The 24,512-nt window shown below is 40.5% G+C and overlaps 1 protein-coding gene across 6 annotated transcripts in view; it reads left to right on the forward strand.

The window, feature by feature from the left end:
- The window catches only part of ECPAS (Ecm29 proteasome adaptor and scaffold), a 101,180-nt gene that overhangs the window by 66,521 nt on the left and 10,147 nt on the right, over positions 1 to 24,512 (forward strand). For all 6 annotated transcript variants that reach the window (XM_032634219.1, XM_032634220.1, XM_032634221.1 and 3 more), the window contains 22 exons: positions 571 to 672; positions 3,774 to 3,897; positions 5,177 to 5,322; positions 5,758 to 5,812; positions 6,717 to 6,831; positions 7,487 to 7,555; positions 8,811 to 8,928; positions 9,193 to 9,360; positions 11,636 to 11,715; positions 12,324 to 12,429; positions 13,440 to 13,487; positions 14,524 to 14,645; positions 16,221 to 16,371; positions 18,271 to 18,336; positions 19,544 to 19,633; positions 20,725 to 20,791; positions 21,388 to 21,479; positions 21,559 to 21,625; positions 22,092 to 22,283; positions 22,914 to 23,122; positions 23,981 to 24,024; positions 24,121 to 24,313. In XM_032634219.1, the coding sequence (XP_032490110.1) occupies positions 571 to 672; positions 3,774 to 3,897; positions 5,177 to 5,322; positions 5,758 to 5,812; positions 6,717 to 6,831; positions 7,487 to 7,555; positions 8,811 to 8,928; positions 9,193 to 9,360; positions 11,636 to 11,715; positions 12,324 to 12,429; positions 13,440 to 13,487; positions 14,524 to 14,645; positions 16,221 to 16,371; positions 18,271 to 18,336; positions 19,544 to 19,633; positions 20,725 to 20,791; positions 21,388 to 21,479; positions 21,559 to 21,625; positions 22,092 to 22,283; positions 22,914 to 23,122; positions 23,981 to 24,024; positions 24,121 to 24,313 (2,424 nt within the window). The remainder of the gene's footprint in view (positions 1 to 570; positions 673 to 3,773; positions 3,898 to 5,176; positions 5,323 to 5,757; positions 5,813 to 6,716; positions 6,832 to 7,486; positions 7,556 to 8,810; positions 8,929 to 9,192; positions 9,361 to 11,635; positions 11,716 to 12,323; positions 12,430 to 13,439; positions 13,488 to 14,523; positions 14,646 to 16,220; positions 16,372 to 18,270; positions 18,337 to 19,543; positions 19,634 to 20,724; positions 20,792 to 21,387; positions 21,480 to 21,558; positions 21,626 to 22,091; positions 22,284 to 22,913; positions 23,123 to 23,980; positions 24,025 to 24,120; positions 24,314 to 24,512) is intronic.

Raw genomic sequence — 24,512 nt, forward strand, 5'->3', positions numbered from 1 at the left:
CTGAGATCACAGTAGTTTTTATTAGATGTTAGCAACTACTCATTACCATCCATTGTTGAGCACTTGCAATCTGCCAAGCATATGCTGAGTGCTTCACATGCATTAATTAATTGAATCCCCAGAAGATCTAGTAAAGTAGGTACAGTTGTCATCTCTGTTTTCAGAGATGAGGAAATAGCGTCACAGAGAGGCTAAGTAACTTGCCTGAGGTCACACAGTTGTAAAGGCTATTAAAATGGTCGAGCTGTGACTTGATCTTAGGTCCTCTGGGCCCAGAATCTACATTTATAACTGTTATTGCTTGTAGGATAATGAACTAGTTAAAGACTTTGTTCTTCCTTCTTTTGCAGCTGTGGACCCTTAATGAACTCAGTTTTATGTCTTTCTACCTCCAGTGTCTTATAGACATAATTCTGTAAAATTGGATACTTACAAAAAAAAAAAAATTGTGCTGATGCATTAGTTAGACAGACTCCCCTTCCCTGCTTTCTCATTTTGGAAACATTGTTTCTGGGACCAAGCTGTTATATACTTCATTAAAAAAAAAAAAAAAATTCTGTGTTCTTCCAGATGAAAGAAAGAGCTATCCAAACACTGGGGTATTTTCCAGTTGGGGATGGAGATTTTCCTCACCAGAAACTCCTTTTGCAAGGTCTGATGGATTCTGTGGAGGTATTTATATTGCTATCTGGTTGTTAGTCATTCAAACAAAAGGCGTTTTTCTTAACTTGGAATTTTGCGTGCTGTGAGGTTTTAAATTAAAACTTTATTCATTTATTCACCAAGTACTTACTGAGTACCATCTGTGGGTCCATCACTGTGGTAATCGTAGCATTGGCTACATCACTTCTGTGGGGAAGTCCTTTTCTCATGATTTTTAAAAATAAATTTATTTATTTTTATTTATTATTTTTGGCTGTGTTGGGTCATTGTTGCTGTGCGCGGGCTTTCTCTAGTTGTGGTGAGCGGGAGCTACTCTTCGTTGCGGTGTGCGGGCTTCTCATTGCAGTGGCTTCTCTTGTGGAGCACGGGCTCTAGAGTGCAGGCTTAGTAGTTGTGGCATGCGGGCTCAGTAGTTGTGGGTCACGGGCTCTAGAGCACAGGGTCGGTAGTTGTGGTGCATGGGCTTAGTTGCTCCGCGGCACGTGGGATCTTCCCGTACCAGGGCTCGAACCCGTGTCCCCTGCATTGGCAGGCGGATTCTTAACCACTGCGCCACCAGGGAAGCCCTTCTCATCATTTTTGAGTAAAGCGTGGCGCCGTGTAGGTGGAAGGGGAAACGTACCTATTCAGCTAGATGTGGGGAGTGGGTGCCAGTGTTCTGGTTGCCCTTGAGTCTGATGACTTTGCTTCTGTCTTCTAGATAAATGTCCAGTGTGGTGGAGAAGACCTATAAGTAGACAACTGCTAGCCAATATGATGAGTGACCTAACACAGTCTGATGTGGCCCCTGATTGGGCCTTGGTTCTTGTCACTTACTCACCAGCCACTTTTGTTCACCAGCCTCTTAGTCCTTCTCTGCTCTGAGCTTTTGACAGACCCATGCTTCCTTCTTTCTCAGGTTGTTGCTATAGGTCTTTGAAAAGTTTCCTGACCCTTCAGACTAGAGTAGATTTCTTTATTTATTTGTGCTTTCATGCTGCTCCATACTTTGCTTCACAACATTCATCACAGTTGCTAATTGCCCACTAGGCTGAAGGCAAAGGCTGTTTTGCACCCCCATCCTCACCCCCTTATAAAACAGGGGCCTGGCAGCGTAATTGGTAGTAGCAGGACCTCAAACATTTTTGGAAGCGTAACTGAATGAAGAGATGTTTGCGTGTAAGGCAGTGGACTCACGAAGGCGGGCGTGAGCACTTCTGTCTGGGGGAGCTGGTGCACGTTTTTTGGTGGCAAAGTCGCTGCTGGGCCTTGAAGGAAGAGAGGATGGAGAGAGGAGAGCTGTGGTTGAGGAATAAGGCAGCTGAGTGATAGAGCCGACATTAGGATGCAGGTCTCTGGATTCTTGATGGAGTATTTTTAAGGTGACATTTTTTGACAAGAAATTATAACCATATCTCATTCTCCCTGGATGTCACTGACATTGTAACGTCTTGGGGAAAAGCTTGTGATGTCTCCTTTCTCATCTTTTTTCTTTTTATATATCTATGATAGAGATGGGTTTCTTCCAGTTTTGTTTAAATGAATGAAGGTTTTCTCGGTTCTCAACTTGCTACTGAAGACATTATTTTAAGAGTTTAGAAGTACAGAACTATATGAAAAGTTTGAAACATGCTAGAGAGACTGAAGGAGGAGAATTTTAAAAAAGCAGGAATCAAGAGAAGCAAAATATCTTCACAGTCATCTAGGACAAAGTCCTAAAGGTTTTTTTTGTTGTTTCTTTTGACTTTTTATTATGGAAAATTTCAAACATGCACAGAAGTAGAGAGAATAATAATATAATGATCCCTATTTACCCACTCTTTATTTCTAGAATATTTAAAGCAAAATCTGGATATTATCTTCACAAATAGAGTTAGGGAGTTTTGTTTGTAATGCCAACTATGTTGTTATTAACATGTAAACAGGTAAAAACAGGCACATAAAATGACTCCCTAATACGGGATCCTCTGTGTTGAGATAACCTTTTCTCAGCTTAGAGTTGCCAAGAGAAACTTTGACCAGGAAAGCTGTAGGACTGAAGCCTTCAAATACTTTTTCTCAGAGTAGGAAGTGTGTGGTATCAGCACTTAACACCTCAGCAAGCCTAGAGCATTTAGTTGATTAAGCTTGGAAATGGCTAGACTGTTGTCTGTGTGCTTTACAGTGTTCTCCCAAAAGGCCCATATTCCCATACCCCTCATATTCTCTGTTCTTCAGTCTCTTCTTACTCTCCTATTCTTAGGTCTTTTCTGATTCCCAGCAAACATTAGAGAAAAATGCCAAAGGGAGCTGAGGCTGGCCCAATTCCATATTAGTCAGTGGTTCATAATTGTGAGATGTGTCAACTTCTAAATCTGATTTTAAAAATTTGAGTATGTATAGTTTAGAATTTTTTAAACTTTCGATTTTTGAAACAATTCCAAATTTACAGTGTGGTTGTCAGAATAATGTAAAGAACTCCTGTATACCCTTTATCCAGACTTACCAAATTATAATATTTTACCATGTTTGCTTTGTCATTCTCTGGTTTTTTTCCTGAACCATTTGAGAGGAACTTGCAGATATCATGTAATTTAAGCGTGCAGAGAGGAGGAGCTGTTAGTAAATGATAAAGGCCGCTGTTAAGGGTGCAGTTACTACCAATCAAATGTCTACTAGATGCTTTATGTACGTTAACCTCGTTTAATCCCTACGGCCTGACGAGGTGGATGATGGTATTATTTATGCTCATGTTACAAATGACAGAGTTGAGTCTCAGAGTTTAAATAAGTGTATGTAGCTGGTGAGAAACAGAATTTCTACCAAGATCCATATGGCTTCACAGTCCATGCCCTTCTCCCCCAAGTAAATGGTTCCATTCTTCCAAAGATTAAAAATCCCTGCTTAGTGGTTCTCTGCTGAGGGTGAAGAGTGCAACACAGACTTGGGAAAAGATCCTCAAGTCATTCTTGGGTTCTCCGTTCCCTCACCCTGCCTCACTTTCCAACCATCCTGTTAGCTGAGAGCATTGCAGGCAAAAGCGTGAAAGCAAAGCATGCCGAGAAACAGGACAGTAAGCAGGCTTTTTGTGGAAACGGATGTTTTGGGGCAATGTTCTCTCTGACTCCTCACTTTTGTCCCCTTCATTGCAGGCCAAGCAGATAGAGCTTCAGTTCACTATCGGCGAAGCCATCACCAGCGCTGCGATAGGAACTAGTTCTGTGGCCGCCCGGGATGCCTGGCTGGTGGCTGAAGAAGAATATACGCCCCCTGCCGGTACCATATAGTCAGCTAATCAGTTTATTACCACCAAGTAACCCTCTTCTGTTCTTGTTATCACCTTTGAGCAAAAGAAAAAAACGTATACATTCCATTTTAACTCCCTTTCCAATATTTATATATGTATTTATCAGTTTGGCTCAGTCGAGAAAGATAGTTGGTTAAAGGAGACTGAGCACAAAATGAATGAGAACTGTTTCTTTAGTCCTTTGGCAAAGCAGGCCAGGGGAGTTAGCTATCGATTACCTTCAGACTTGTGCTCTATTCTTGAGGATTGGTGTGGTTAGCCAGTGTTAGAGGTTGAGGCCTAGCAGTTCCCAAGTTTTGTGTCCCCTAATCCTTTATCACACAGTGCAGGTCATGCAGCAGGTGCCTCTTCACTAAGTCCCTCTGGCTTTTAGTGACCACATAGGTGAAGGGGCATGCGTTTTCTGATGACATGTTACAGGTACTGTGATTTCACATGTCTCGTATGCTGTGAACATCCTACAGGGCACAGGATGGCTCTCCACAGCAGAGTGTCCTGCCAACCTCAGTAATGCCAAGGTTGAGGAACTCTGAAGTGACAAAGGAAAGGAGAACAATGGCGTAGTAGCTGGAGGAGGAAAGTGAGGTTAATAGAGGTTGGTTTGCCTGTTAGTTTTTAGATGGAGATGGGAAAGATACGGTAGAGAAAGAAAAATTGCTGACACTAGAAGGAATGGGGATAATTAAAAAAAATTAAGACATTGTAAATTAACTATGCTCCAATAAAAATTTAAAAACAAACAAATAAAAGAAAAAATATTTATTTTAAAAACTCCATGTGCAATTAAGGTCTAAAAGGAAATATAAAGGAAGAGAAATACTTTTTTTTCCTGCTGTCACTGTTTAAATGAGTAAAATTACATTAATCATATGAGTATTAAAAAAACTTAAGACAGATTTTTAAAAAGAGAAGTTTTAGGTTCAGAGCAACATTAAGAGGAAGATGCAGAGGTTTCCCACACCCTCTACCCCTACACATGTCTAGCCTCCCCCATGATAGTGATAATTTTTCATTCTAGGGAACTAAAGTTATCTGAGTACCTTTGAAATGTTATTTAGTTTATGCTAGGTTCTGAAATGAATGATTATCAGTTCCTTCAGCAATTTATTTAAACACCATAATCATTTAGATCTTAATATGTTGTAGGATTGTTGTATTGAGTAAATGTTGATTAAAATTTTATCTTTTTCAGGGAGCTCTGTTCAGTTATGTTAATTGCTTCTTTTATCATTCTTTCCCTTTCCCTAGGAGCTAAAGTTAATGATGTGGTACCCTGGGTGCTGGATGTGATTTTAAATAAACATATCATCAGCTCCAACCCACATGTGAGGCAAGCAGCCTGCATCTGGCTCCTTTCCCTTGTGAGGAAGCTAAGTACCCATAAAGAAGTGAAGGTAAGCCATTCTGTAAATGTGGTCCAGCTCTGTTGGAAACTGTTTATGAAGTATTTATAATAGAAAGGTGGTAGGAGGGGAAGTGTATGAGGGTGAGGGCCACTAACCAGTAACACATATTTTGAAATAAGCTATACATGAAGGAATGAAGGATGGTACCTGATATATATGGGCTGGAAGATGATTCTTAAGTTGAAGGTACAATGTCAGAGGAAGTGGTGAGGATGGGGGAGGCTCAGACTGTGTGCGTTAGACCACCTGTAAGTGCCACAACCTTCAGGTAATTTGGCCACCTTCCAAGATGAGAGCACAGCAGGGTTTGTGACTGCCTCTGGTCGTGAGACCTCACCGGTGTCGTGTACCCTGAGAGCAAGATTTTTATTCTCCCAAGGAGGTAGAGTTTCAGTGTTCTGAATGCCTTTTTTCTTCTTTCAGTCTCATCTTAAAGAAATTCAGAGTGCATTTGTTTCTGTTTTGTCAGAAAATGATGGTAAGTAATTGGTAAATATTTGATTTCCAGACTTCTTTAAACTTGTATTTTTTTTGGTTTGTTTTTGCGGTACGCGGGCCTCTCACTGTTGTGGCCTCTCCCGTTGCGGAGCACAGGCTCCAGACGCGCAGGCTCAGCGGCCATGGCTCACGGGCACAGCCGCTCCGCGGCATGTGGGATCTTCCCGGACCGGGGCACGAACCTGTGTCCCCTGCATCGGCAGGTGGACTCTCAACCACTGCGCCACCAGGGAAACCCTAAACTTGTATTTTAAATTTTGAAAAACCTGGATTAATGAACGTAAAAGAAGGCTACAGGAAACTTGATTCTTAATGTATTTATTTATTCATTAGATCAGTTTTGCATTTAAAAGTAGAGCCGAGGCCTTCTTTAACTCATACTTGTACCAAATAATAGCTTATTTCTCTTAATACTTAGAATTCCTTTTCTCTTTGTGATTTAAGCCAGGAGAGAGTGCAAATAATTTGTTAGACATTTAAATAGTAGCTTTGTTTTATTAATTGTTTTAAACATGTGGTCTTATGTTGACTTTTCATTTAAAAAATTGCTCGTGGGCATCCTTAAATCCTGTGATTACCTCTCATGTGTGTGACGTGCCTCCACTGACCCTTTGTCACCATGCACTGCACACTAAGGCCCAGCAGGGTTGACTTGGCTTGTGAGTTGGATGTTCTGTGAATGTAGTTCTCATTTACAGAGACTTGCTGGTGTCATGTCCACTCAGATGATTTAGTATGTTTTTAACAAAATAGGCAGGTTGATTATGTTTTCATATCTTTACTTTGATATAATTTTGGGTTAATGTTACAAGTTTAACTTTTTTTTAACTTGACGCCCAGAGGACAAATTTTTCTTAATATTGTTTTGTCTGACTTCTGTGTAGAACTTAGCCAAGATGTTGCCTCAAAAGGCCTTGGGTTGGTGTATGAACTGGGCAATGAACAAGATCAACAGGAGTTGGTTTCTACTCTTGTAGAAACACTGATGACTGGCAAAAGGTACAGTGAACTTGAAAATTTCAGATTTGAACACACAGGGCAAGTTTTGCACATACTGAGAATATGAAGTGGAGGAAGGAAAGTTCAGCTTGTGATTTTCCTGTTTATTAAGCCTTTTCTAAATTGCAAATCATCGATTGTTATGCTGTGGATAGCAATTTAATTATCCAGTGTATACTGTTTAGAAACAGGCCAGTAATTCAGGCTTCGAAAATTGAATGATCTTGGGACAGGTAAAGCATTGGATTACAGAAGTACCGTAATTACCGTTGGCTAAATGGAATGAAGGTGTGGAGAGGAAGTGTGTCATGCAGGTCTGATCTGTGAAGAGGGAGAGGCGGGCAGTCATTCTCGTAATTGGTTTCTGCTTTATGTTACTTTCCTTGTAGGAAGAATAGTTCTCAATGTGTGACCACATTTAACTCAGTATAACTTTATGTGGGATGTCTTTTATATCTGTTTGTTCTTCCTAGACTTCATTTTACAAAATTCTCTGGCTGATGGGAAGGGTTAGTTGACTTTTACATCTTGCACACTGTAGATACTTGATAGGGAATTTGATTTTATCAGTTTACAGATGAAATGTATGCATTAGTTGAATGGTGGTATGAAAAATTCGAGGCTAATTTAAATTCTTGGTCTTGTTTTTGTTTAGAGCTAAGCATGAAGTTTCTGGAGAGACAGTGGTGTTTCAAGGAGGAGGCCTTGGCAAAACCCCTGATGGGTAAGTGTGCCAGATCCATTGGTCAGTCACTGTAGACATCTTCTCTCCGTTGGGAAGGGTGCTCACCAGGTTGATTTCCAGCCTCGTGGGAGGTGTTGTGTGTTAGTGGAAGAAGAAAATGTCAGTGAAAAAGCCTAGTGTTTTAGATTGGGTTTCCTGGGGGAGCAGACTGAGATGGAGGTGTGTGTGCTGGAAGTTTATTGAAGGGTGCCTGGAGTCGTCACCCTGGGCGACTGAGGAGGCAGGACAGGTCCAGTGGCCGAGGAGGAGGTGACCTGCTGCCCCCGCTTACGAGACCGTGACCCGTCACGGAGCTCTGGGACTGGGCTGGGAGGGCCTGCAGGGAGGTCCTGCTCTGTGTCACCTCCTCAGGTCTTTTCACGCCCTCAGTGACTAGCCGTTGGTGGTGGGCTGCTCTCGGGGAGGACCTGACCTTGGACTGAGGGGAGTTCTGTCAGCTCCCAGCCAGCGGGTCCTCAGGGAGGAGTCAGCACGCACTGCACCTAGGTTTTTGGAGGGGCATCTCTACTTGGTGCTTTGGAGTCCACCAGCTTGGCATTTCAAATTAATTCATAGAGCCTTACCTCTTTTGTCTTATCACTATTCCGTCATGGTTGTACTGTTGCTTTTCCTCTGAAAACCCTCAGGTCCAGCTGCAGCTTGCTGGGCCTTGCTGGGGAGTCCCCAGAGCCCTGCCTCAGGCTGTCTCTCCCGTAGCTCCATGTTTTCACACTGAAGTTGTTTCATTCCACTTACCCTCCCTCTAGACTCCCTCTGAGTTTTAAAAGAAGTGCTCACTTTTCACAAAATAATGAAAAAGATCAGGTAGTTGAGCAAATACAGAGAGAAGTTAACAGGACTTGAAGAAGTTGTTATCAGGATTGGGATGCTGTAGCTTAGAAAAGGTGTAGGGAAGACAGAAGTTGTCTTCAGACGGCTCTCAGGATCCTGAGAGAGACTGGTGCACAGTGTACCGAAGAATTATTGCTGTCTCCTGAGGTGATGAGGGCTCCACCCTCATAGGCATCAGAGGTGCCTTAGGTCATTTACCAGCCATTGCTGAGAATTGAAGTAGGCGACTTTTTATATTCTCGTCACCCTGGTTCTCTGCCTCTGTGGTAATGAGATAACGCAATATTGGAAATCGAGCGAAAACATAATTTTAAAATGCCCTAGCAATATTGGTAATGTAATTTTTAATAGTCTGGAGGTGGAGAGATACATTACAGCATACTTTTTCATTTTTGTTTTCAAGCCAGGGCCTCTCTACTTACAAGGAGCTTTGTTCTCTGGCAAGTGATCTTAGTCAGCCGGACCTGGTGTATAAATTTATGAATCTAGCCAACCATCACGCAATGTGGAACTCTAGGAAGGTAAGTGGCTATTGCTGGACATTTTATTTTTTTCTTCCCTCCAAATCAAACCTCCTGTCGAGTTCAGGACAACTGTTATACAGTGTGTTTTGTAAAAGTCTGTGATTAGAGAGATCTAGATCACCACATAGCTGCTATTACTGATTGGTAAAGCTGGACACCCAGTAAATCAGGCTCTATTCAGGGACAAGGATAGGAGGAAGAATTTTGTGATACTTCATATGTGGATATTATATCTGAGCCACTTTGTTATTATTTTTTTAGGGTGCTGCTTTTGGTTTTAATGTAATTGCTACCAGAGCTGGAGAGCAGCTAGCTCCTTTCCTGCCTCAACTAGTTCCTCGTCTTTATCGTTATCAGTTTGATCCCAACCTTGGCATTCGACAGGCCATGACAAGTATTTGGAATGCGCTGGTCACTGACAAGTCAATGGCAAGTATCTGTGAACCCTTGTCCCAGGTTACACATGGCATGTAAACTCATGCTCTTCTTCCTTACTACTTTGTGTACTTTTTTGTTTAAACAAACAGACTTTCTTTCATCCCTTGCTTTCTTCCTTCTTTCAAGGTATCAGAGATGCTCATGGCAACATTTTTTGAAATCTCAAAAATGGAAACAATCTAAATGTCCATTGGGTGGATGGTTAAGGAAGTGGCAGTGTATCCACACAAATGGAAAACTGTATGTCGATAGTTAACCACTGATGTAGTGGAGAACAGGTCGTGGTTCTTGCCTTCAAGGAGTTCACGTAGTTGGGGAGGTAGATAAGGAATCAGGCAATTACCATATTTGGTTTTTTCTCATCTGGCTGCTTCTCATATTCTCCTTCACTGTTAGATACTAGGATTTCTCAGGGCTTGCCTCTGAGTACCATTGACTCTCTCCACTTTCTCTTTTTAGATGAGCTCCTCAGTTCCAGGGCTTATGTGTCATCTTGATTGTGATGGTTCCCAATCCTTACTTCTGGCCCAGGCACGACTTGTGCTCCTGACTTGTCTATCTCACTGCCTGCTTGACATTGTCACTTGGATGTTGTTTCAAGATACCTTAGACTTAATATGTCCAGAACGGGACTTAAAAAAAACAAACTTCCCCCTCTCTTCTCCTCAGCGTTCATTCATTTACCCCAGCTGGGGTAATGGGCATCATCCTTGATTATTGTCTGTCTCACCCTCACCCTCAATTGAATCCAGTAGCAAATTCTGTTGATTCTGCTTCCAAAGTATTTCTCCCTCCCTCCCTTCCCTTCTTTCTCTTTCTTTTTCTGTGTTTCTCTCTTTCTTTCTCTCTCTCTCTTTTTCTCGTTCTTCCTCCCTTCCTCCCTTCCTTCCACTGTGTGGTTTGCGGGATCTCAGCTCCCTGACCAGGGATCAACCCGGGCCCACAGCAGTGAAAGTGCTGCGTCTTAACCACTGGATCTCCAGGGAATTCCCTCCAAAGTATTTCTTGAATCTATTCTCTTTTTTCCTTATTCCTCCCTGATGAACAGGTTGTCATCTTTCTCTTCTCTTTGCCTTCTTTCATTTAATTACCGATAGTAAAAGTGATTGTAAAAATGCAAATTGGATTGCATTTTGGGTTAAAATCCTTTGTTGGCTTCCTAGTTCACTTTAAATAAACCCCATGACCCTTACCCTGTCTTTCCATGCCTGGGCATGATGCAGCCCTTTCCTGTCTCCAGTCTGATGCTGGTGGGCACTGGAGGGTTCCACCTTGAGGGTTCAGTGAGTTCTGTTTGCTCTAGGAGAGTACTTGGTACCACTGGGTCAACTTGAGATCTAATAGGTCGAGTTCAGGGCCCAGGCTTAGGCTCGTGAGATGTGAGTTTCACCTCTGTGTGAGTGGAAGGTGAAGCCACAGATGTGGATGAGATCACTATGGAGACTGTCTAGAGACATGGACATAGAAAGGCATCAGTTTCTTAAATCTTAGGTGAGTTATTTCCTCCCTGTCTTGGTTTTCTTAAATGTAAGTGAGGATAACAAAACCTCTCCTACCTACAAGAGTAATAGTGGAAAAGCCATAACTCTTGAAGTTCTTTGGATTAGCATAAAAAGTGAATCTACTATCGGTGTGTGTAGTTATTACCAAATGGATAAGTGTATATCAAAACTAAAGAGGCTTAAAAGATTAAATTCGTCTTCATTCTGAACAATCAAGTGCTTCTTTATGTGCCAGACGTGGTGCAGGCTACCAGGGAGGGAAGGACAAGTGAGACACTGTCCCTGCCCTCGAGGTCTCAGTGTGAGGGGGCAGGACAGTTACTGTGCTGTCTGATACAATGTGCTTAAGCAGGTGCCGTGGGAACATAGGGCAGAGTAGGCCAGTCCTGTCTGTGAAGGTGATGCCTGATTTGAATCTTGAACAAGTAGGAGACGGAAGAGGTAGAGGTAGTGTGTGCTAGGGAGTGGAGGTGAGGCAGGGCATATAAGAACTTGGGAGCTAGGCGGTCCCAGGAGGGCTTCGTATCCACGCCTGGGTGATTGGACTTTATTCTCATGCACTGAGGAAAATAAGAGGATCACGTTTGCATTTCAGGATGATCAGCTGGGCAGCTTTCAGCAGCTAAAGTGGGGAGAGAGTTGTGGACTGAGAGGCCTAGGGAGACACTTAGGCTGTTACGTACAGAAACACAGTGTGGTAGAGATGAATCATTTGATTATTGATGGATTTTGCGTTCTCAGTTTTATCCTTTTGCTTTCATTAGGTGGATAAGTATTTGAAGGAAATTCTTCAAGATTTGGTTAAGAATCTAACCAGCAATATGTGGCGAGTTCGAGAATCCAGGTACCATTTTTGGAAATATAAGACTAGTCAAATAAAACGGAATTTTTTTTCCCTTCAAATTTCCAAGTTTTATACTTTGTGCAAAAGGAATAAGTTAAAACCACTAAAAAGCATATTTCTGGTTGGGTTAGACAGTTAATGATATTTAAGCTCTAGTCAGTGGTTTTCCTAAGTTGTCTTAGTTTTTGTAAGTATGAAATAACAGAAGTAGATCACTTGTTAAATTAGACATCAAGATACATTTATATACTCTCATGACTTTGTAGGGTAGCATTTATTTATACATATATAATTTATGTTTATTCAGTGCCTGCTATATGCTTGGCAATGTGCTAGGCCCTGGAGGTATATTGGTAAGTAAAAAGTGATGTATCATCTTAAAGAGATTATATTATAGTTGTGGGAAATAGACATTTGATGAGTGTACATGCCATATGCCTGGGGTATATTTGAGGCACCAAGCAGAGAGTAGTCATTGCCGTTTTGGGGTGAGGGGGTTAAGACTAGAAATATAGGCAGAATCCATATTCTTGTTTGATATGAATGTTTCATAGTAAAATATTGAGCTTTCTTGATCATATATTTGAAACCAAATTGTTTATTTTCAGCTGTTTAGCTCTGAATGATTTATTGAGAGGAAGACCCCTAGATGACATCATTGATAAACTTCCAGAAATTTGGGAAACTCTCTTTAGAGTACAAGATGATATAAAGGTACTATATACATAAATCTGCATTTATTTATAGAATAGCATAAATTGGAATTGTTAAAATATGTATGTTACATATTTCAAAATTCAATATCCAGACAATTTGTTTTAAAAGACCAGAATTTTCCTCCAAAGTTTCAGTTTTGTTTTTTTGTTTGTTTTTTTTTTTGCGGTACGCGGGCCTCTCACTGCTGTGGCCTCTTCCGTTGCGGAGCACAGCCTCCGGACGCACAGGCTCAGCAGCCATGGCTCACGGGCCCAGCCGCTCTGCAGCATGTGGGATCTTCCCGGACCGGGGCACGAACCCGTGTCCCCTGCATCGGCAGGCGGACTCTCAACCACTGCGCCACCAGGGAAGCCCCAAAGTTTCAGTTTTGATGTGTCTGTGAAGTGGCAAGTTTAGGTATCTTTAGATCTAAATTTAATTAAAGTTAAAAAAAAAAAAAAAAAAAAAAAAGGGTAACTACTGCCTGATTTTCTTTTAGTAGAGATCTTGTGATGCTGTTGTGAGGAACAAATAACAGTTTAGAAATAATCCAAAATAACTCTACTTAGATCAGCTTCGTAAGTTGGATCAGTCATTCCCAAATAACGTGACCAGTTTCTCTTTTGCCTCGGCAGTCTAAATTTAAAATTTTCTCATCCTACCATTAAAATTAGGCACTTCAGTTTTTTGCTTTATTCGTCGGAGTTCTTTTTAAGTCTTTCAGAATCTTCACATAAATCTCTATATATTTGCTTTTATAATACATTTAGTTTCTAAACTGTTATACTTAATATCCATATTTTTGTAAGGTCAAAATAGGTTGTATCTAATTTAAAAAACAGTAGTATGGAATGGTAGTATGTTCCTTGACGGGCAAAGAGCCTAGTGAAACACCATTTTTTACCTAGTAATGAAAGTAGGATTTTCCACCAATTTGTGTAGATTTGGAGGCAGTTTACATACACATTTTGGGGTAGATGAGAAGGAAACTCTGACATTGTATAATGTCATATTTTTCTCATTTTTAGGAATCTGTACGAAAAGCAGCAGAACTAGCTCTGAAAACGCTGAGCAAGGTGAAAACTCTAGTCTTATACTGGGAGGTGAAGTGGGGCAGGATTCTATGTGACAGTGAAAATTATGACTTTTTTTTTTGTCATATAAAGTGACATTTAGTTGCACTGTAACTGGCTTCATGTTACAGCCCACTTCTTAACAATAAATGGGAAACTGGTTGCTATTACATTAGAATGCTAGTATTTTTAACGAAGTGTGTCTCTGGGCTGTTTAAATGGAGAGCTTTCCTAGGCCTTTATATAAGATAGGACTTTCTCTTGACCCTGAAGTACACATTACATTTAGATCAAGCAACATCTGTTCTCTTTATTATTGCTACGTTTATATGTTAATCTGCCTTTCATACTTATGAAGTTGGCAACCTTTTTTTGTCTTTTGCGGTACGCGGGCCTCTCACTGCTGTGGCCTCTCCCGTTGCGGAGCACAGGCTCCGGACGCGCAGGCTTAGCGGCCATGGCTCACGGGCCTAGCCGCTCCGCGGCATGTGGGATCTTCCCGAACCGGGGCACGAACCCGTGTCCCCTGCATCAGCAGGCGGACTCTCAACCACTGCGCCACCAGGGAAGCCCTGGCAGCCTTTTTGAAACTGGTTCCCCACTTGAACTTGATTTCGTGGTATATCAGGGCCTTCTAATGTATTAGAAGGTTTTAAATCCAAGTGTTTCTTATTCCACATTTGTGTTCTTGACCTCTGTGTTATGCTGCCACCCAAAGTTATTGATAATAATACCTTAAGCATTCTTCAGAGTGCTTTCTAAACATTTTCTCGTTTCATCTTCAACTGTTTCCTGTTTCACAAATTAGAAGACCAAAGCTTAGAAAGTAAAATGCATTACCAAATTTTCTGTTTAGTTATTGGCAGACATAGGACTCAATCCCAGATCATGAGATCTTCTTTTTCTTCCTGTGATGTCGTAGAAAGTAGAGTCACTTACCCTTTTCTATGGATATAGGAAGTAGGAAGTATTTTGTCAGATGAACGCGTTATTGGGTGAGAGGTCAGTGTCACTAATTTCCATGCTCTTTGTATGTGAGGTTTGTGTGAAAATGTGTGACCCTGCCAAAGGAGCCGCTGGCCAGAGAACCATTGCTGTCCTCCTGCCCTGCCTTCTGGACAAAGGAGTGATGAGTCCTGTGACAGAAGTTCGAGCCCTCAGGTTTGAATCAGCTGATGAAACTGAATGCATTGGATTTACTTAGTTCTTAGCCACCCAGTAGAAATTGGGTTTCTTTGAATGTTAGATTCTTGAAAGAATGGAGAAATGAGTTGAGGAGAATCCAGTGGGGTGACCCAATAGCAAATGCGAGAAGTGGTGAGTCAGAACATTTTTGCAGAGACATTCTCATGGGAGCCTTGCTTTTGTCCAGCCTTCTGCCACTCTGCCTCAACCTTGAGTAAAGTGTGTTCTTTTCTTGTCATTGGCCTCTGCCCCCAGCAGGCACATCTTCCTATTCTGCTATATGCCTCAGGTCCTTGAGAGCTTGCTTGTTGGTTATACCACTTAGTAATGTTTCACAGATTATTATGTTTAAAATAAACTGTTTACCGCCTGTGAAATATTCAAGTAGTACACATTTAGATATATATGGCTCTTTTAAGTTAAAATCAGCAGTGAAGGATTCTTTTTTTTTTTTTTTTTTTTTTTTTAACCAGAGTGCTATCTGGGAACTTCATCTGTTCCATTTTTTATTTCACTCTTGAAATTAGCTCAAATTAATAGTACCAACACTATTTCATGGTAACTAAATAGTTGCTATGGGAAAGCTCTTCTCAGAAGGAGTCACCTAACAAATGCAAAGGAATGATAAAATTAGGATATCACCATTTTGCTGTCCTCACTAAGATACTCCAGGTAATGATCATAAGTGGCTCCCGAGTCCACTGGTAAAGGCTGACGGGAGGAGCATTATAATGGATGGTTGGTTCATGCTGACCAAACTTGAACCTGCTGTTCATTCTTTAACAGCACAAAAAAAGATAAGCATCTTGATGTGATGAGACAGGACATGTGAAGACCACCCGTGAAAGATTCTTGTTTTTAAAAAAATTGAACTGAACTTGATTTTAGCCTGCAGATCTGTATAAGTTGCAGAGGAACCTCTTAAGTGACACCATCAGAACACAAATCAATAGCTTAAAAAAAAGAGGACGGAGAGAGCACTGTTGATTCAAGAAATGCAGTAAATTGCAATGTGTAGATGGACTCTGGATTCGATTTCGGCAAACCAACTCTTACGGACACTTGTGAAGCAATCAGGAAACTTGGATATTAGATGATATGAAAGAAATTCTTAATATTTTTTAGGTGTGAAATGGTATTTTGATTATGATAAAAGGTCTGGGTCTCTTCATGATACACGGAGAAGTTTAGTTAGGGAATACGCTTCAAAATACTACAGTGGCAGGGGGAAAAGTATATGAATGGTCTGTATGTATGGTGGATGCCTAAGTGAGACAGAATTGGCCAAAGGTTGCTGCTTGTTGAACTGGGTGGAGAGCATACAGAATTGCATTTATGATTCTCTTTACTTTCATATATGTGTGAAAATTTCTGTAATAAAAAGTAAAAACAAAAACCAAAAAAAAAACCAACACAGAGCTAAGGCCAGGCTCTGTACCCAAGGGAGTATGTTCCTTAATGCAATAAAGTGCAGAAACTCTTCATGATTAGACCTGTAGGGCTTCTTGCTTTGTTAGAAGGACTCAGGAGTTGTGTTTTGTGTGTCTGTAGCATTAACACCCTCGTGAAGATCAGCAAAAGTGCAGGAGCCATGTTGAAACCCCATGCACCAAAACTCATCCCAGCTCTGCTAGAATCCTTAAGTGTCTTGGAGCCTCAAGTTCTCAATTATTTGAGTCTCCGGGCTACAGACCAAGAAAAGGTGAGTTGACAACACAGCCATGTTGGTAATTATCATGAAGGGAGAGTCCTGTTAAGATACTCAACAGGCCTTCCAGGGTCCTTAGACAAACTCCATGACTCAGATGATACTTTCACCACTTTTGAAACAGCTCAGCTTCTATAACCACATGCAGTGTTTCTTTAGTGGGGGTGGAGAGGGCTCATACACTGTTATGTGAAGTGAATGAAGAATGACACTTCCGTCCAAAAAAATACATCAATACATTTATTTAACACGGTTTTTTGTACATGTTTGTTTATTTTCTAGGGGTTGGGTCTACACCCTCAGAGTCCTCCTATGGACCATTCCTGCTTTGCAAATCAAGAGGATTTGTAGCTAGACTTTTGCATAGTCCCAAATTATTCTGCCCTTTAGGTGTACTGTAGTTCCCTAGTCTCTGATCAGAGTTTTGTTCTGTTTTTTTTAATTACAGGTGAAACATTTATTGTGAAAAGTTTAAAACAACACAGAAGAGTAGAAAGTATCCCCTAGGAGGCCCCTCTGCTGTGGCAGTACAGTGTCATTTCCTGAGGAGTCCTCACTGCCAGCAGTTCCTGGGTCTTTTTTCAAGTTCTTTTGTAGTCATAGGCTTCAAAATCAAACAAACATACTAGTTTTAAAATAGAATCAGACTGCAAATATTGTTCTGCAACTTGATTTTTGTTTTTAACAAAATACCATGTGTATATATGGATCTATTTCATTCTTTTTAGTGCATGCATAGTATTCTACAGTGAGATTATTTTGAACTTCAGTGTGAGAGATTTTGTGGCATCAGAAGTTATGAATGTTCTGTTTTCTCCACATCTTTGCCAACATTGAATAATACCAGTCTGATAAGCAAGAATCTCATTATTCTAATTTAGTTTCCTAGTATTAGTATTAGTGTTGTCCATTGTCTTTTCCTATTATGTTATCCATTTATAAATATTTCTTCTGTGAGTTGTATGTTTCTACTCTGTGTCTGTTTTTCACTTGTTTATGTTTTTACATTTGTCTTTATTAGAACTGTCAAACTCCTGTTATATGATTGTAAAAGTTTTCTCTCGGTTCACTATTTGGTTTTCAACTTACCTAAACTATTATACTCTAATCACTTACTCTGTTTTCCCTTTGCCTCTGATATTGCTGTTTCTTCTGCAGTCATCATTCTTTCCTCTTTCAGCAGTAATCTTGCCTTTCTTAGGTTCTCAGCTACTAGGTGTTGAGAATTAGGAAACAGAAATTCTAGTCCAAACTTTGCAGCCCTAGGCAAGTCACTTCTGTATGCCTGAGTTTTCTCACTTACTATGTCTGGATAGTGTCAACCTCTCCTGTACCATAGTTATTTGATTAAAATGCTATTGTATCAATAGATAGGAGGGTCCTTTATAAAGTTAAAACAATACATGTATAAAATTAAAAATCGTGTATTAGATAGAGAATTATTTAGTCTGTTTCTTTATTTAATGGAGGGAGAACCTGAGGCTCGAGAAGGCTGGATAACTTGCTCAGAGCCATACTATGTTATTTTCTAACTGCAGTTAATTTCTAACCGTTGTCTGCATTTCTCACTTACAGTGAGATGCTGCTTCTACATATATATGGTTGAGTGTAGAACAAAAGAAATTATTTAGACTTGTGTTTGAATTTGTTGTATCTATATATTATTTTTTAAAATATTCCTTAACTTGTCAGTAAAGCCCAATTTGAGTGTGTGGAGGTTCTTCTTTTATTTTGGCTGTGCCATGTGCAGCTTGTGGGATCCTAGTTCCCTGACCAGGGATCAAACCCATGCCCTCAGCAGTGAAAACCGCAGAGTCCTAACCACTGGGCCGCCAGGGAATTCCCTGGAGGTTCTTCTTAATTGATTGAATGTGCTTGCATTTGTGTTCTCAGGCTGCGATGGACAGTGCCCGACTCAATGCTGCCAAATCCTCTCCCATGATGGAAACAATCAACATGGTAAGTGCCTCACGTAATGAGAACATTTATGTTTGCTTACCTTAGAGTGTAATTGTTCAAAGTCTTCAGGTTACATTAAATGAAGTAGAGGTTTAAGGGATGAGTCAAGGCAGCTGTTGTGACTCTAGTTTTATTCTTAGTATAGTTCTTTTTTCTTTTCCTGTATTACTAAATGGAATACTTTCCCCAATACTAGATTGCATTAGTCCAGATTTGTGTTACACAGGAGAACAATATATTAAAAGGTCTGCCTATAAATCTGTATATCTTTTGGCCTGCCTATTTAGAAAGTTCGGATACTTGTCTCTGCCTGAGCATTGTTTCTGGGAGGACCTAGGAAGGTGTAAGCTGGAGGTGTTAGTGAAGTAGGAAGCATAAAAGGTAGGGAGAGAGAACTGAGCAATGTTGGTAGGTTGTTCAGTTAAAGGAAGGGGATTTGCAGAAAAGAGCTGCTTGGCACCAAGTTTCGAAATTCCAATGTTTCTGGAATCGTGGGTTAAAGAGTCTCTAAGGTCACAAAAGCCGACTCTGCTGTGCATGCCCTGGAGTGGTTAAATGAGAGCTTGTGAGCTACTGGAAATTGTTTTGATGGGCAGATCACAGGACTAGACAAGAGAAGAAGGAATTTTTTTAGTGCTTACTGGGGAACTATTACCAAAATATGGTCTAAGGATGTCTTCGTTGGATTATGAGGGCAAAAGAAAGCTTAAAGAAATAGGAATAGTTAGCAAGCACCTTATAGATATGCTCATCAGTAATAGAATATACGTCATTACATTTTCAAAAGTATAGTATAGCAAATTCAGCTAAGATGTCAACTTTAATCAGGTGGCTTGATAGGGCAGGCCCACGGAAGAAGGTCAGTTTTAATCTAGGTCTTTTACACTAAACATGGATTGTTAAAGAGGAAGTAGGCCCAGAGAGATCCTCTCTTCTTGGGTACTCATTATTTATTTTCTCCTTTATAAATCAATGTTTTTTTACTATTTTTGTTTTATTTTTAATGTTGATCCACTGATGAATGGTTTTCTTGTTTGTAGTATAATGATTTTAACATTGAAATTGGAGCAAAATCAAACCAGTGGTTTTTGCACTTCATGTCAAAACCAGTTGGGTACATAGTTGACGTGGGCAGTTTTTAATTGAAGATGTGGTACTGACTTAATTATTTGCCAAGGTTAACTTTATATTTATTCTCTTCCAAAAGTGCCTGCAGTATCTTGATGTGTCGGTGCTGGGTGAGCTAGTTCCTAGGTTATGTGAACTGATCAGAAGTGGTGTAGGTCTTGGAACTAAGGTAAGCAAGTGTATTTTTCGTAAGAGGAATTTGCATCTTCATTAGTTTGGGCCACAAAAATAGAACAGCCGTCATGTGTGAAATTCATTTTTTTTTCTTAAAACCTGACTTTATTTTATGTTAACTATTTTGTTTCTATGATTGCACTAATAACTTAAAACATGTAACTCATTCAGAATATAAAACATGTGACTTATATTCAGTAAACATTGTCTTACTTTTTTAGTGGAATCATTTCTGTCCCCTGGTTGCCAGGTACATGCCCTCTGGGTCCTCGTTCATAATCAGTTATTAGTGGAAATGCTCATCCAGTTACCAAGTCACGGTTGCTTAAGGTGGTGATGAGCATTTTTCACAGAGGAATCAGTAGGTATTTAGATGGAAAAAGTCTTCCTTTCCAAGATTTTTCAAGGATCAGATCCCACACCGTACACTTTGAAAACAAACAACTCACGTTTATTTCTCCTGACAAAATTAACATTTACTTATATTTTAAAATCTTAGCATTTATAGATCAGAAGAAAGTTAAAAGTTGTCCGTAAGTTTACCACCCATAGGTTAATTGCTGTTGATATTTTGAAATGTTTCCTTCTGGTCTCTTTCTGTGCATGTGTCTTCTACGATGTCCTCTCTAATGGCCATATACTCTCTCATGTGGCTGAAACATCATTTATTTTAACCCATCAAGGAATACCTGATTTGTTTTCAGCTTTTTTGATACTAAACAAAGCGCTGTGATGAATGGTTTTGGACACATCTGAAGCTGCTTCCTTTGGTTAAATTCCTAGAATGGGAAATGTTAGAACAAGGATGGACAGGATGACATGTTGCCCTCCCAAAAGATTGTACGAGTCTCCTTCTAGCTTGAAATGTATGAGAGCAGTGTATACTTGCAGCAAGACCTCTATAGGAAGTCTTGAAGGAAATCTTTGTGTTAATAGTTTAAAATAAGAGTTTTACTCTTTCTAGATAGAATCTTGGAGGGGCTGTAAGGCTTTGTGTATTTCTTTAAATCTTTGACTCCTAAGACCAAGGGTTTGATAGAACATTGTGACCATCAAATTTAGACCTTTGCCTTTGTAACCCTGTAGGGAGGCTGTGCCAGTGTCATTGTGTCATTAACCACTCAGTGTCCCCAGGACCTAACACCTTACTCAGGTGAGTTTGTCAAAACCACTGGGGTGATGTTTTTGTATGGCCATGTCTTGTATGACAAGGTTTTAAAAGGAAAAACAGTGATCATTCAGACATGCTTGTGGTATCGTGTACTTTTTCTTCCCTCAAACTCTCCCACTTCTACCTTTATCTCTGTTTGCAAGAGGTACAGGATGATCAAGCTTAGCAAGTTTTTACTGTTTTATAAGTGTTTATTTCTTGGTGGTATAAGGAGGTGAGAGTATCTGCTATTCTGTACTGTATAAATGGTTTATTACCATTTATATTTAATTTTACATCAGCATTTTTCTTTTCTTGAATTGGCTTCTAGATGGGGCTGATGAACTTCATGTACCTAACTCTTGTTTTTGCAACTGTCCCCATAATAGTCTAGATTAATTAATTAATAACAGAGTAATTTTTAATTTTATACCAGGGAAAGAGAAGCAAATGGATATACAAATGTAACATGCAAGGGTTCTAGACTACTATGGAATAAATCAGATATTAATTATAGGGTTAAGTTTGTTTTGGTCCTACGAACAGAGCAGAGCATTTGGTCAGCCAAGTATCAGATTTTTCTTCTTTGTTTCCACTAGGTAAACTCATGAGTGCTTTGCTTAGTGGCCTGACAGATCGGAATGGTGTAATTCAGAAATCCTGTGCATTTGCCATGGGCCATTTAGTTCGGGTGAGTTGAATTTCTTACTTAGTTAAGTAATTATACTTTGATAATTATGAAGAACTGACCAGGATTGTTTCTCTTCCAGACGTCACGGGATAGCAGCACGGAGAAACTCCTGCAGAAACTCAATGGCTGGTATATGGAGAAAGAAGGTACCTTTTTTCTTCCTACTTAAATTATTGTTAAGTTAGATGTAAACAACCTAATGAAACAATACAAATCAGGTCTTAACCTTTCTGATTTTATGTGGTTTGCTAGGAACATTTCTGATTGATTTTACTGGTTTGTTTTGCTGTGGTACAAGTCGAGCAGTGGTCTGTTTTTTGTTTTGTTTTGTTTTGTTTTTTTGCGGTACACGGGCCTCTCACTGCTGTGGCCTCTCCCTTTGCGGAGCACAGGCTCCGGACGCGCAGGCTCAGCAGTCATGGCTCACGGGACCAGCTGCTCCACGGCATGTGGGATCTTCCCGGACCGGGGCACGAACCCGTGTCCCCTGCATCGGCAGGCGGACTCTCAACCACTGCACCACCAGGGAAGCCCAGAGCAGTGGTCTGTTTTGATCAGTTACCCTAAACACAGTAAGTGTCATAAAGATTGTTTTTTTCTACTTCTCTTTAGAACCCATCTACAAGACTTCTTGTGCTCTGACTGTTCATGCTATTGGACGGTACAGCCCTGATGTACTGAAGAACCATGCCAAAGAAGTTCTGCCTTTGGCATTCCTAGGCATGCATGAAATTGCTGATGAGGAGAAAGCAGAAAAAGAAGAATGTAATTTATGGACTGAAGTGTGGCAGGAAAATGTACCTGGTTAGTAAACAGTGCCTGTGAATTAAACCTGTTTCTTAAGAACCACAGTTGAAATTTTTAACTCATATTTTTTTATTCATAAACTTCTGTAGTTACTTTCCCGGGACCTTAACAATGTGTGTCCCATTGGGTTCTCAGCCCATCCACATTTCCAAGTTCTCAGGCTGGCGCTCAGAGCTCTCATTGCTGCCCATATGAGAGAATAGAAACTGCCCAAGCGATGCAGAGCTTTGCTTATTTCAGTTGAGAATGAACAGTGATTTTCGTGTTGCCTTGAGTATTATTTTAGAGTAGTGCTTCTCCACTCTGCTCTCCATCTTGACACACGTTAATGGACGAGAGTCCTCCCGTGGACATATCCAAGTTCATAACGTCCTGCTGTTGTCAAGATTTCTCACACCACCACCCACTTTCTCTCCCTTGCAGAGAGTGATGTGATGTAACCATTGAGAATCACTGCTTTAGATTGATGGTCACTGACTTTTATTCCAGACTTAGAAAAGAAAAATCAGTTAGATTACATATATATATACACATATACACACACACACACACACACACACACACACACACACACACACACACATATAATTTTTGGTCACTTAAGAGTTGCTTTTAATTTTGTTTTAGGTTCCTTTGGTGGCATTCGGTTATACCTGCAGGAGTTGATTACTATCACCCAGAAGGCTTTACAGTCTCAGTCCTGGAAAATGAAAGCCCAGGGTGCAATTGCCATGGCATCAGTTGCAAAACAAACCAGCTCCCTGGTACCTCCGTATCTGGGAATGATACTGACCGCATTACTGCAAGGCCTGGCTGGACGAACATGGGCAGGAAAGGTAAAGGAACCATTCATGCCCAGTTAAATTTAAGGTATCCTTAAAGGATTATGACTTCATCTTTCATTTTCTATAAAAATTAGAATGTTGTTTTGTGGGACATCAGATGGGTTGTTTTTGTAAAGCAGATTTCCTAGGCAGTTGGGAAGCTTTGGGTAAACTTTGCCTGATTAAATGTGATATTTCATCAAAGTATAACCCATGTGTCCTTGAATACTGCACAGTAATGCTGGAGGTTAATTTTTATTTATCATGTTCATCTTTCCAAGAGAAGTCTTAAACCAAGTGGTCACCCTTTTGTCCCTGTTGACCTCATGAACAGATCAGAATTTGGGCACATGTGAAATTGAGTAGCAAGGCAAGCTGTGGCTAAACCCCGGGCTGAGGATGCCCATCTCTGGGGCCTCTGAGTTAGTAAAAGTCATTTTTTATACAAGGGTGATGGTGGGTTATACACAGTGACTACTCAGTGGGGAGCGCGAGACTGTGGCATCACGTACAGTCTGGTTGACGTGGTAGAAGCCAGTAGTGGCCAGTTCAGAACAGTAGACGAAGTACGGGTCTAGGAGTCAGACACAGTTCTGATTCCATTGTTGACGCTTCTGCCTCTGTGACTTTGGACAAGTTAGTTCTCTAGGCTTTATGAAATGGAGAGGAAGACAGTTACCCTGCTTCCGTGGTTGGAGTAAAACTCTGTGGATGTGCTTGTTAAACAGTTAAGTGTGTCAAAGATATGGTGACTCTGGTTAATTTTTGTTGTCATAATTTTTAAAAATTTATGAGGTAATTATAGTCATGTACAGCATATGTAAATGACACGTTTGCTTAATAGTATTTCCTCATCTTTCAACCCTTTAGGAAGAACTGTTGAAAGCCATTGCCTGTGTGGTGACAGCTTGCAGGTAAATGTTCCTTCAGTGAAGATGCCATTTCTTACACTGCACCTGAAAGCTGCAGCCTTTATTAACTGTTGTGATGCTTTTGTATGGATCCTGCAGTGCAGAGCTGGAGAAGCCTGTGCCCAGTCAGCCTGGCACCAGTGAAATCCTCCAGGCTGTTCTGAAGGAGTGTTGCAAAGAGAATCCCAAATACAAGATTGCAGCAATCAGCTGTGCAGGGGATGTCTTAAAGGCCACCAAAGAAGACAGATTCCAGGAGTTTGCTGACATTGTCATACCTCTCATCAAGAAGGTAATGATCGCCATATCCTTTCAGGTCTGGTTTATACTTTTAAAAATTTTTTTTAAATTTAAAAAAAAAAGAAGGAAGAGATTTTCCTGTGTCCTGTTTGAATATTTTAGGAGGGTTCATGTAGCTGCATATAGCAGAAAAATCCCCAAATACCATGGCTTCACACAAGGTAGACGTTAGTCTCTCACAGGAGAGTTTA

Source organism: Phocoena sinus, chromosome 6 (genome assembly GCF_008692025.1).
Source record: "Phocoena sinus isolate mPhoSin1 chromosome 6, mPhoSin1.pri, whole genome shotgun sequence".
Classification (NCBI taxonomy): domain Eukaryota; kingdom Metazoa; phylum Chordata; class Mammalia; order Artiodactyla; family Phocoenidae; genus Phocoena; species Phocoena sinus.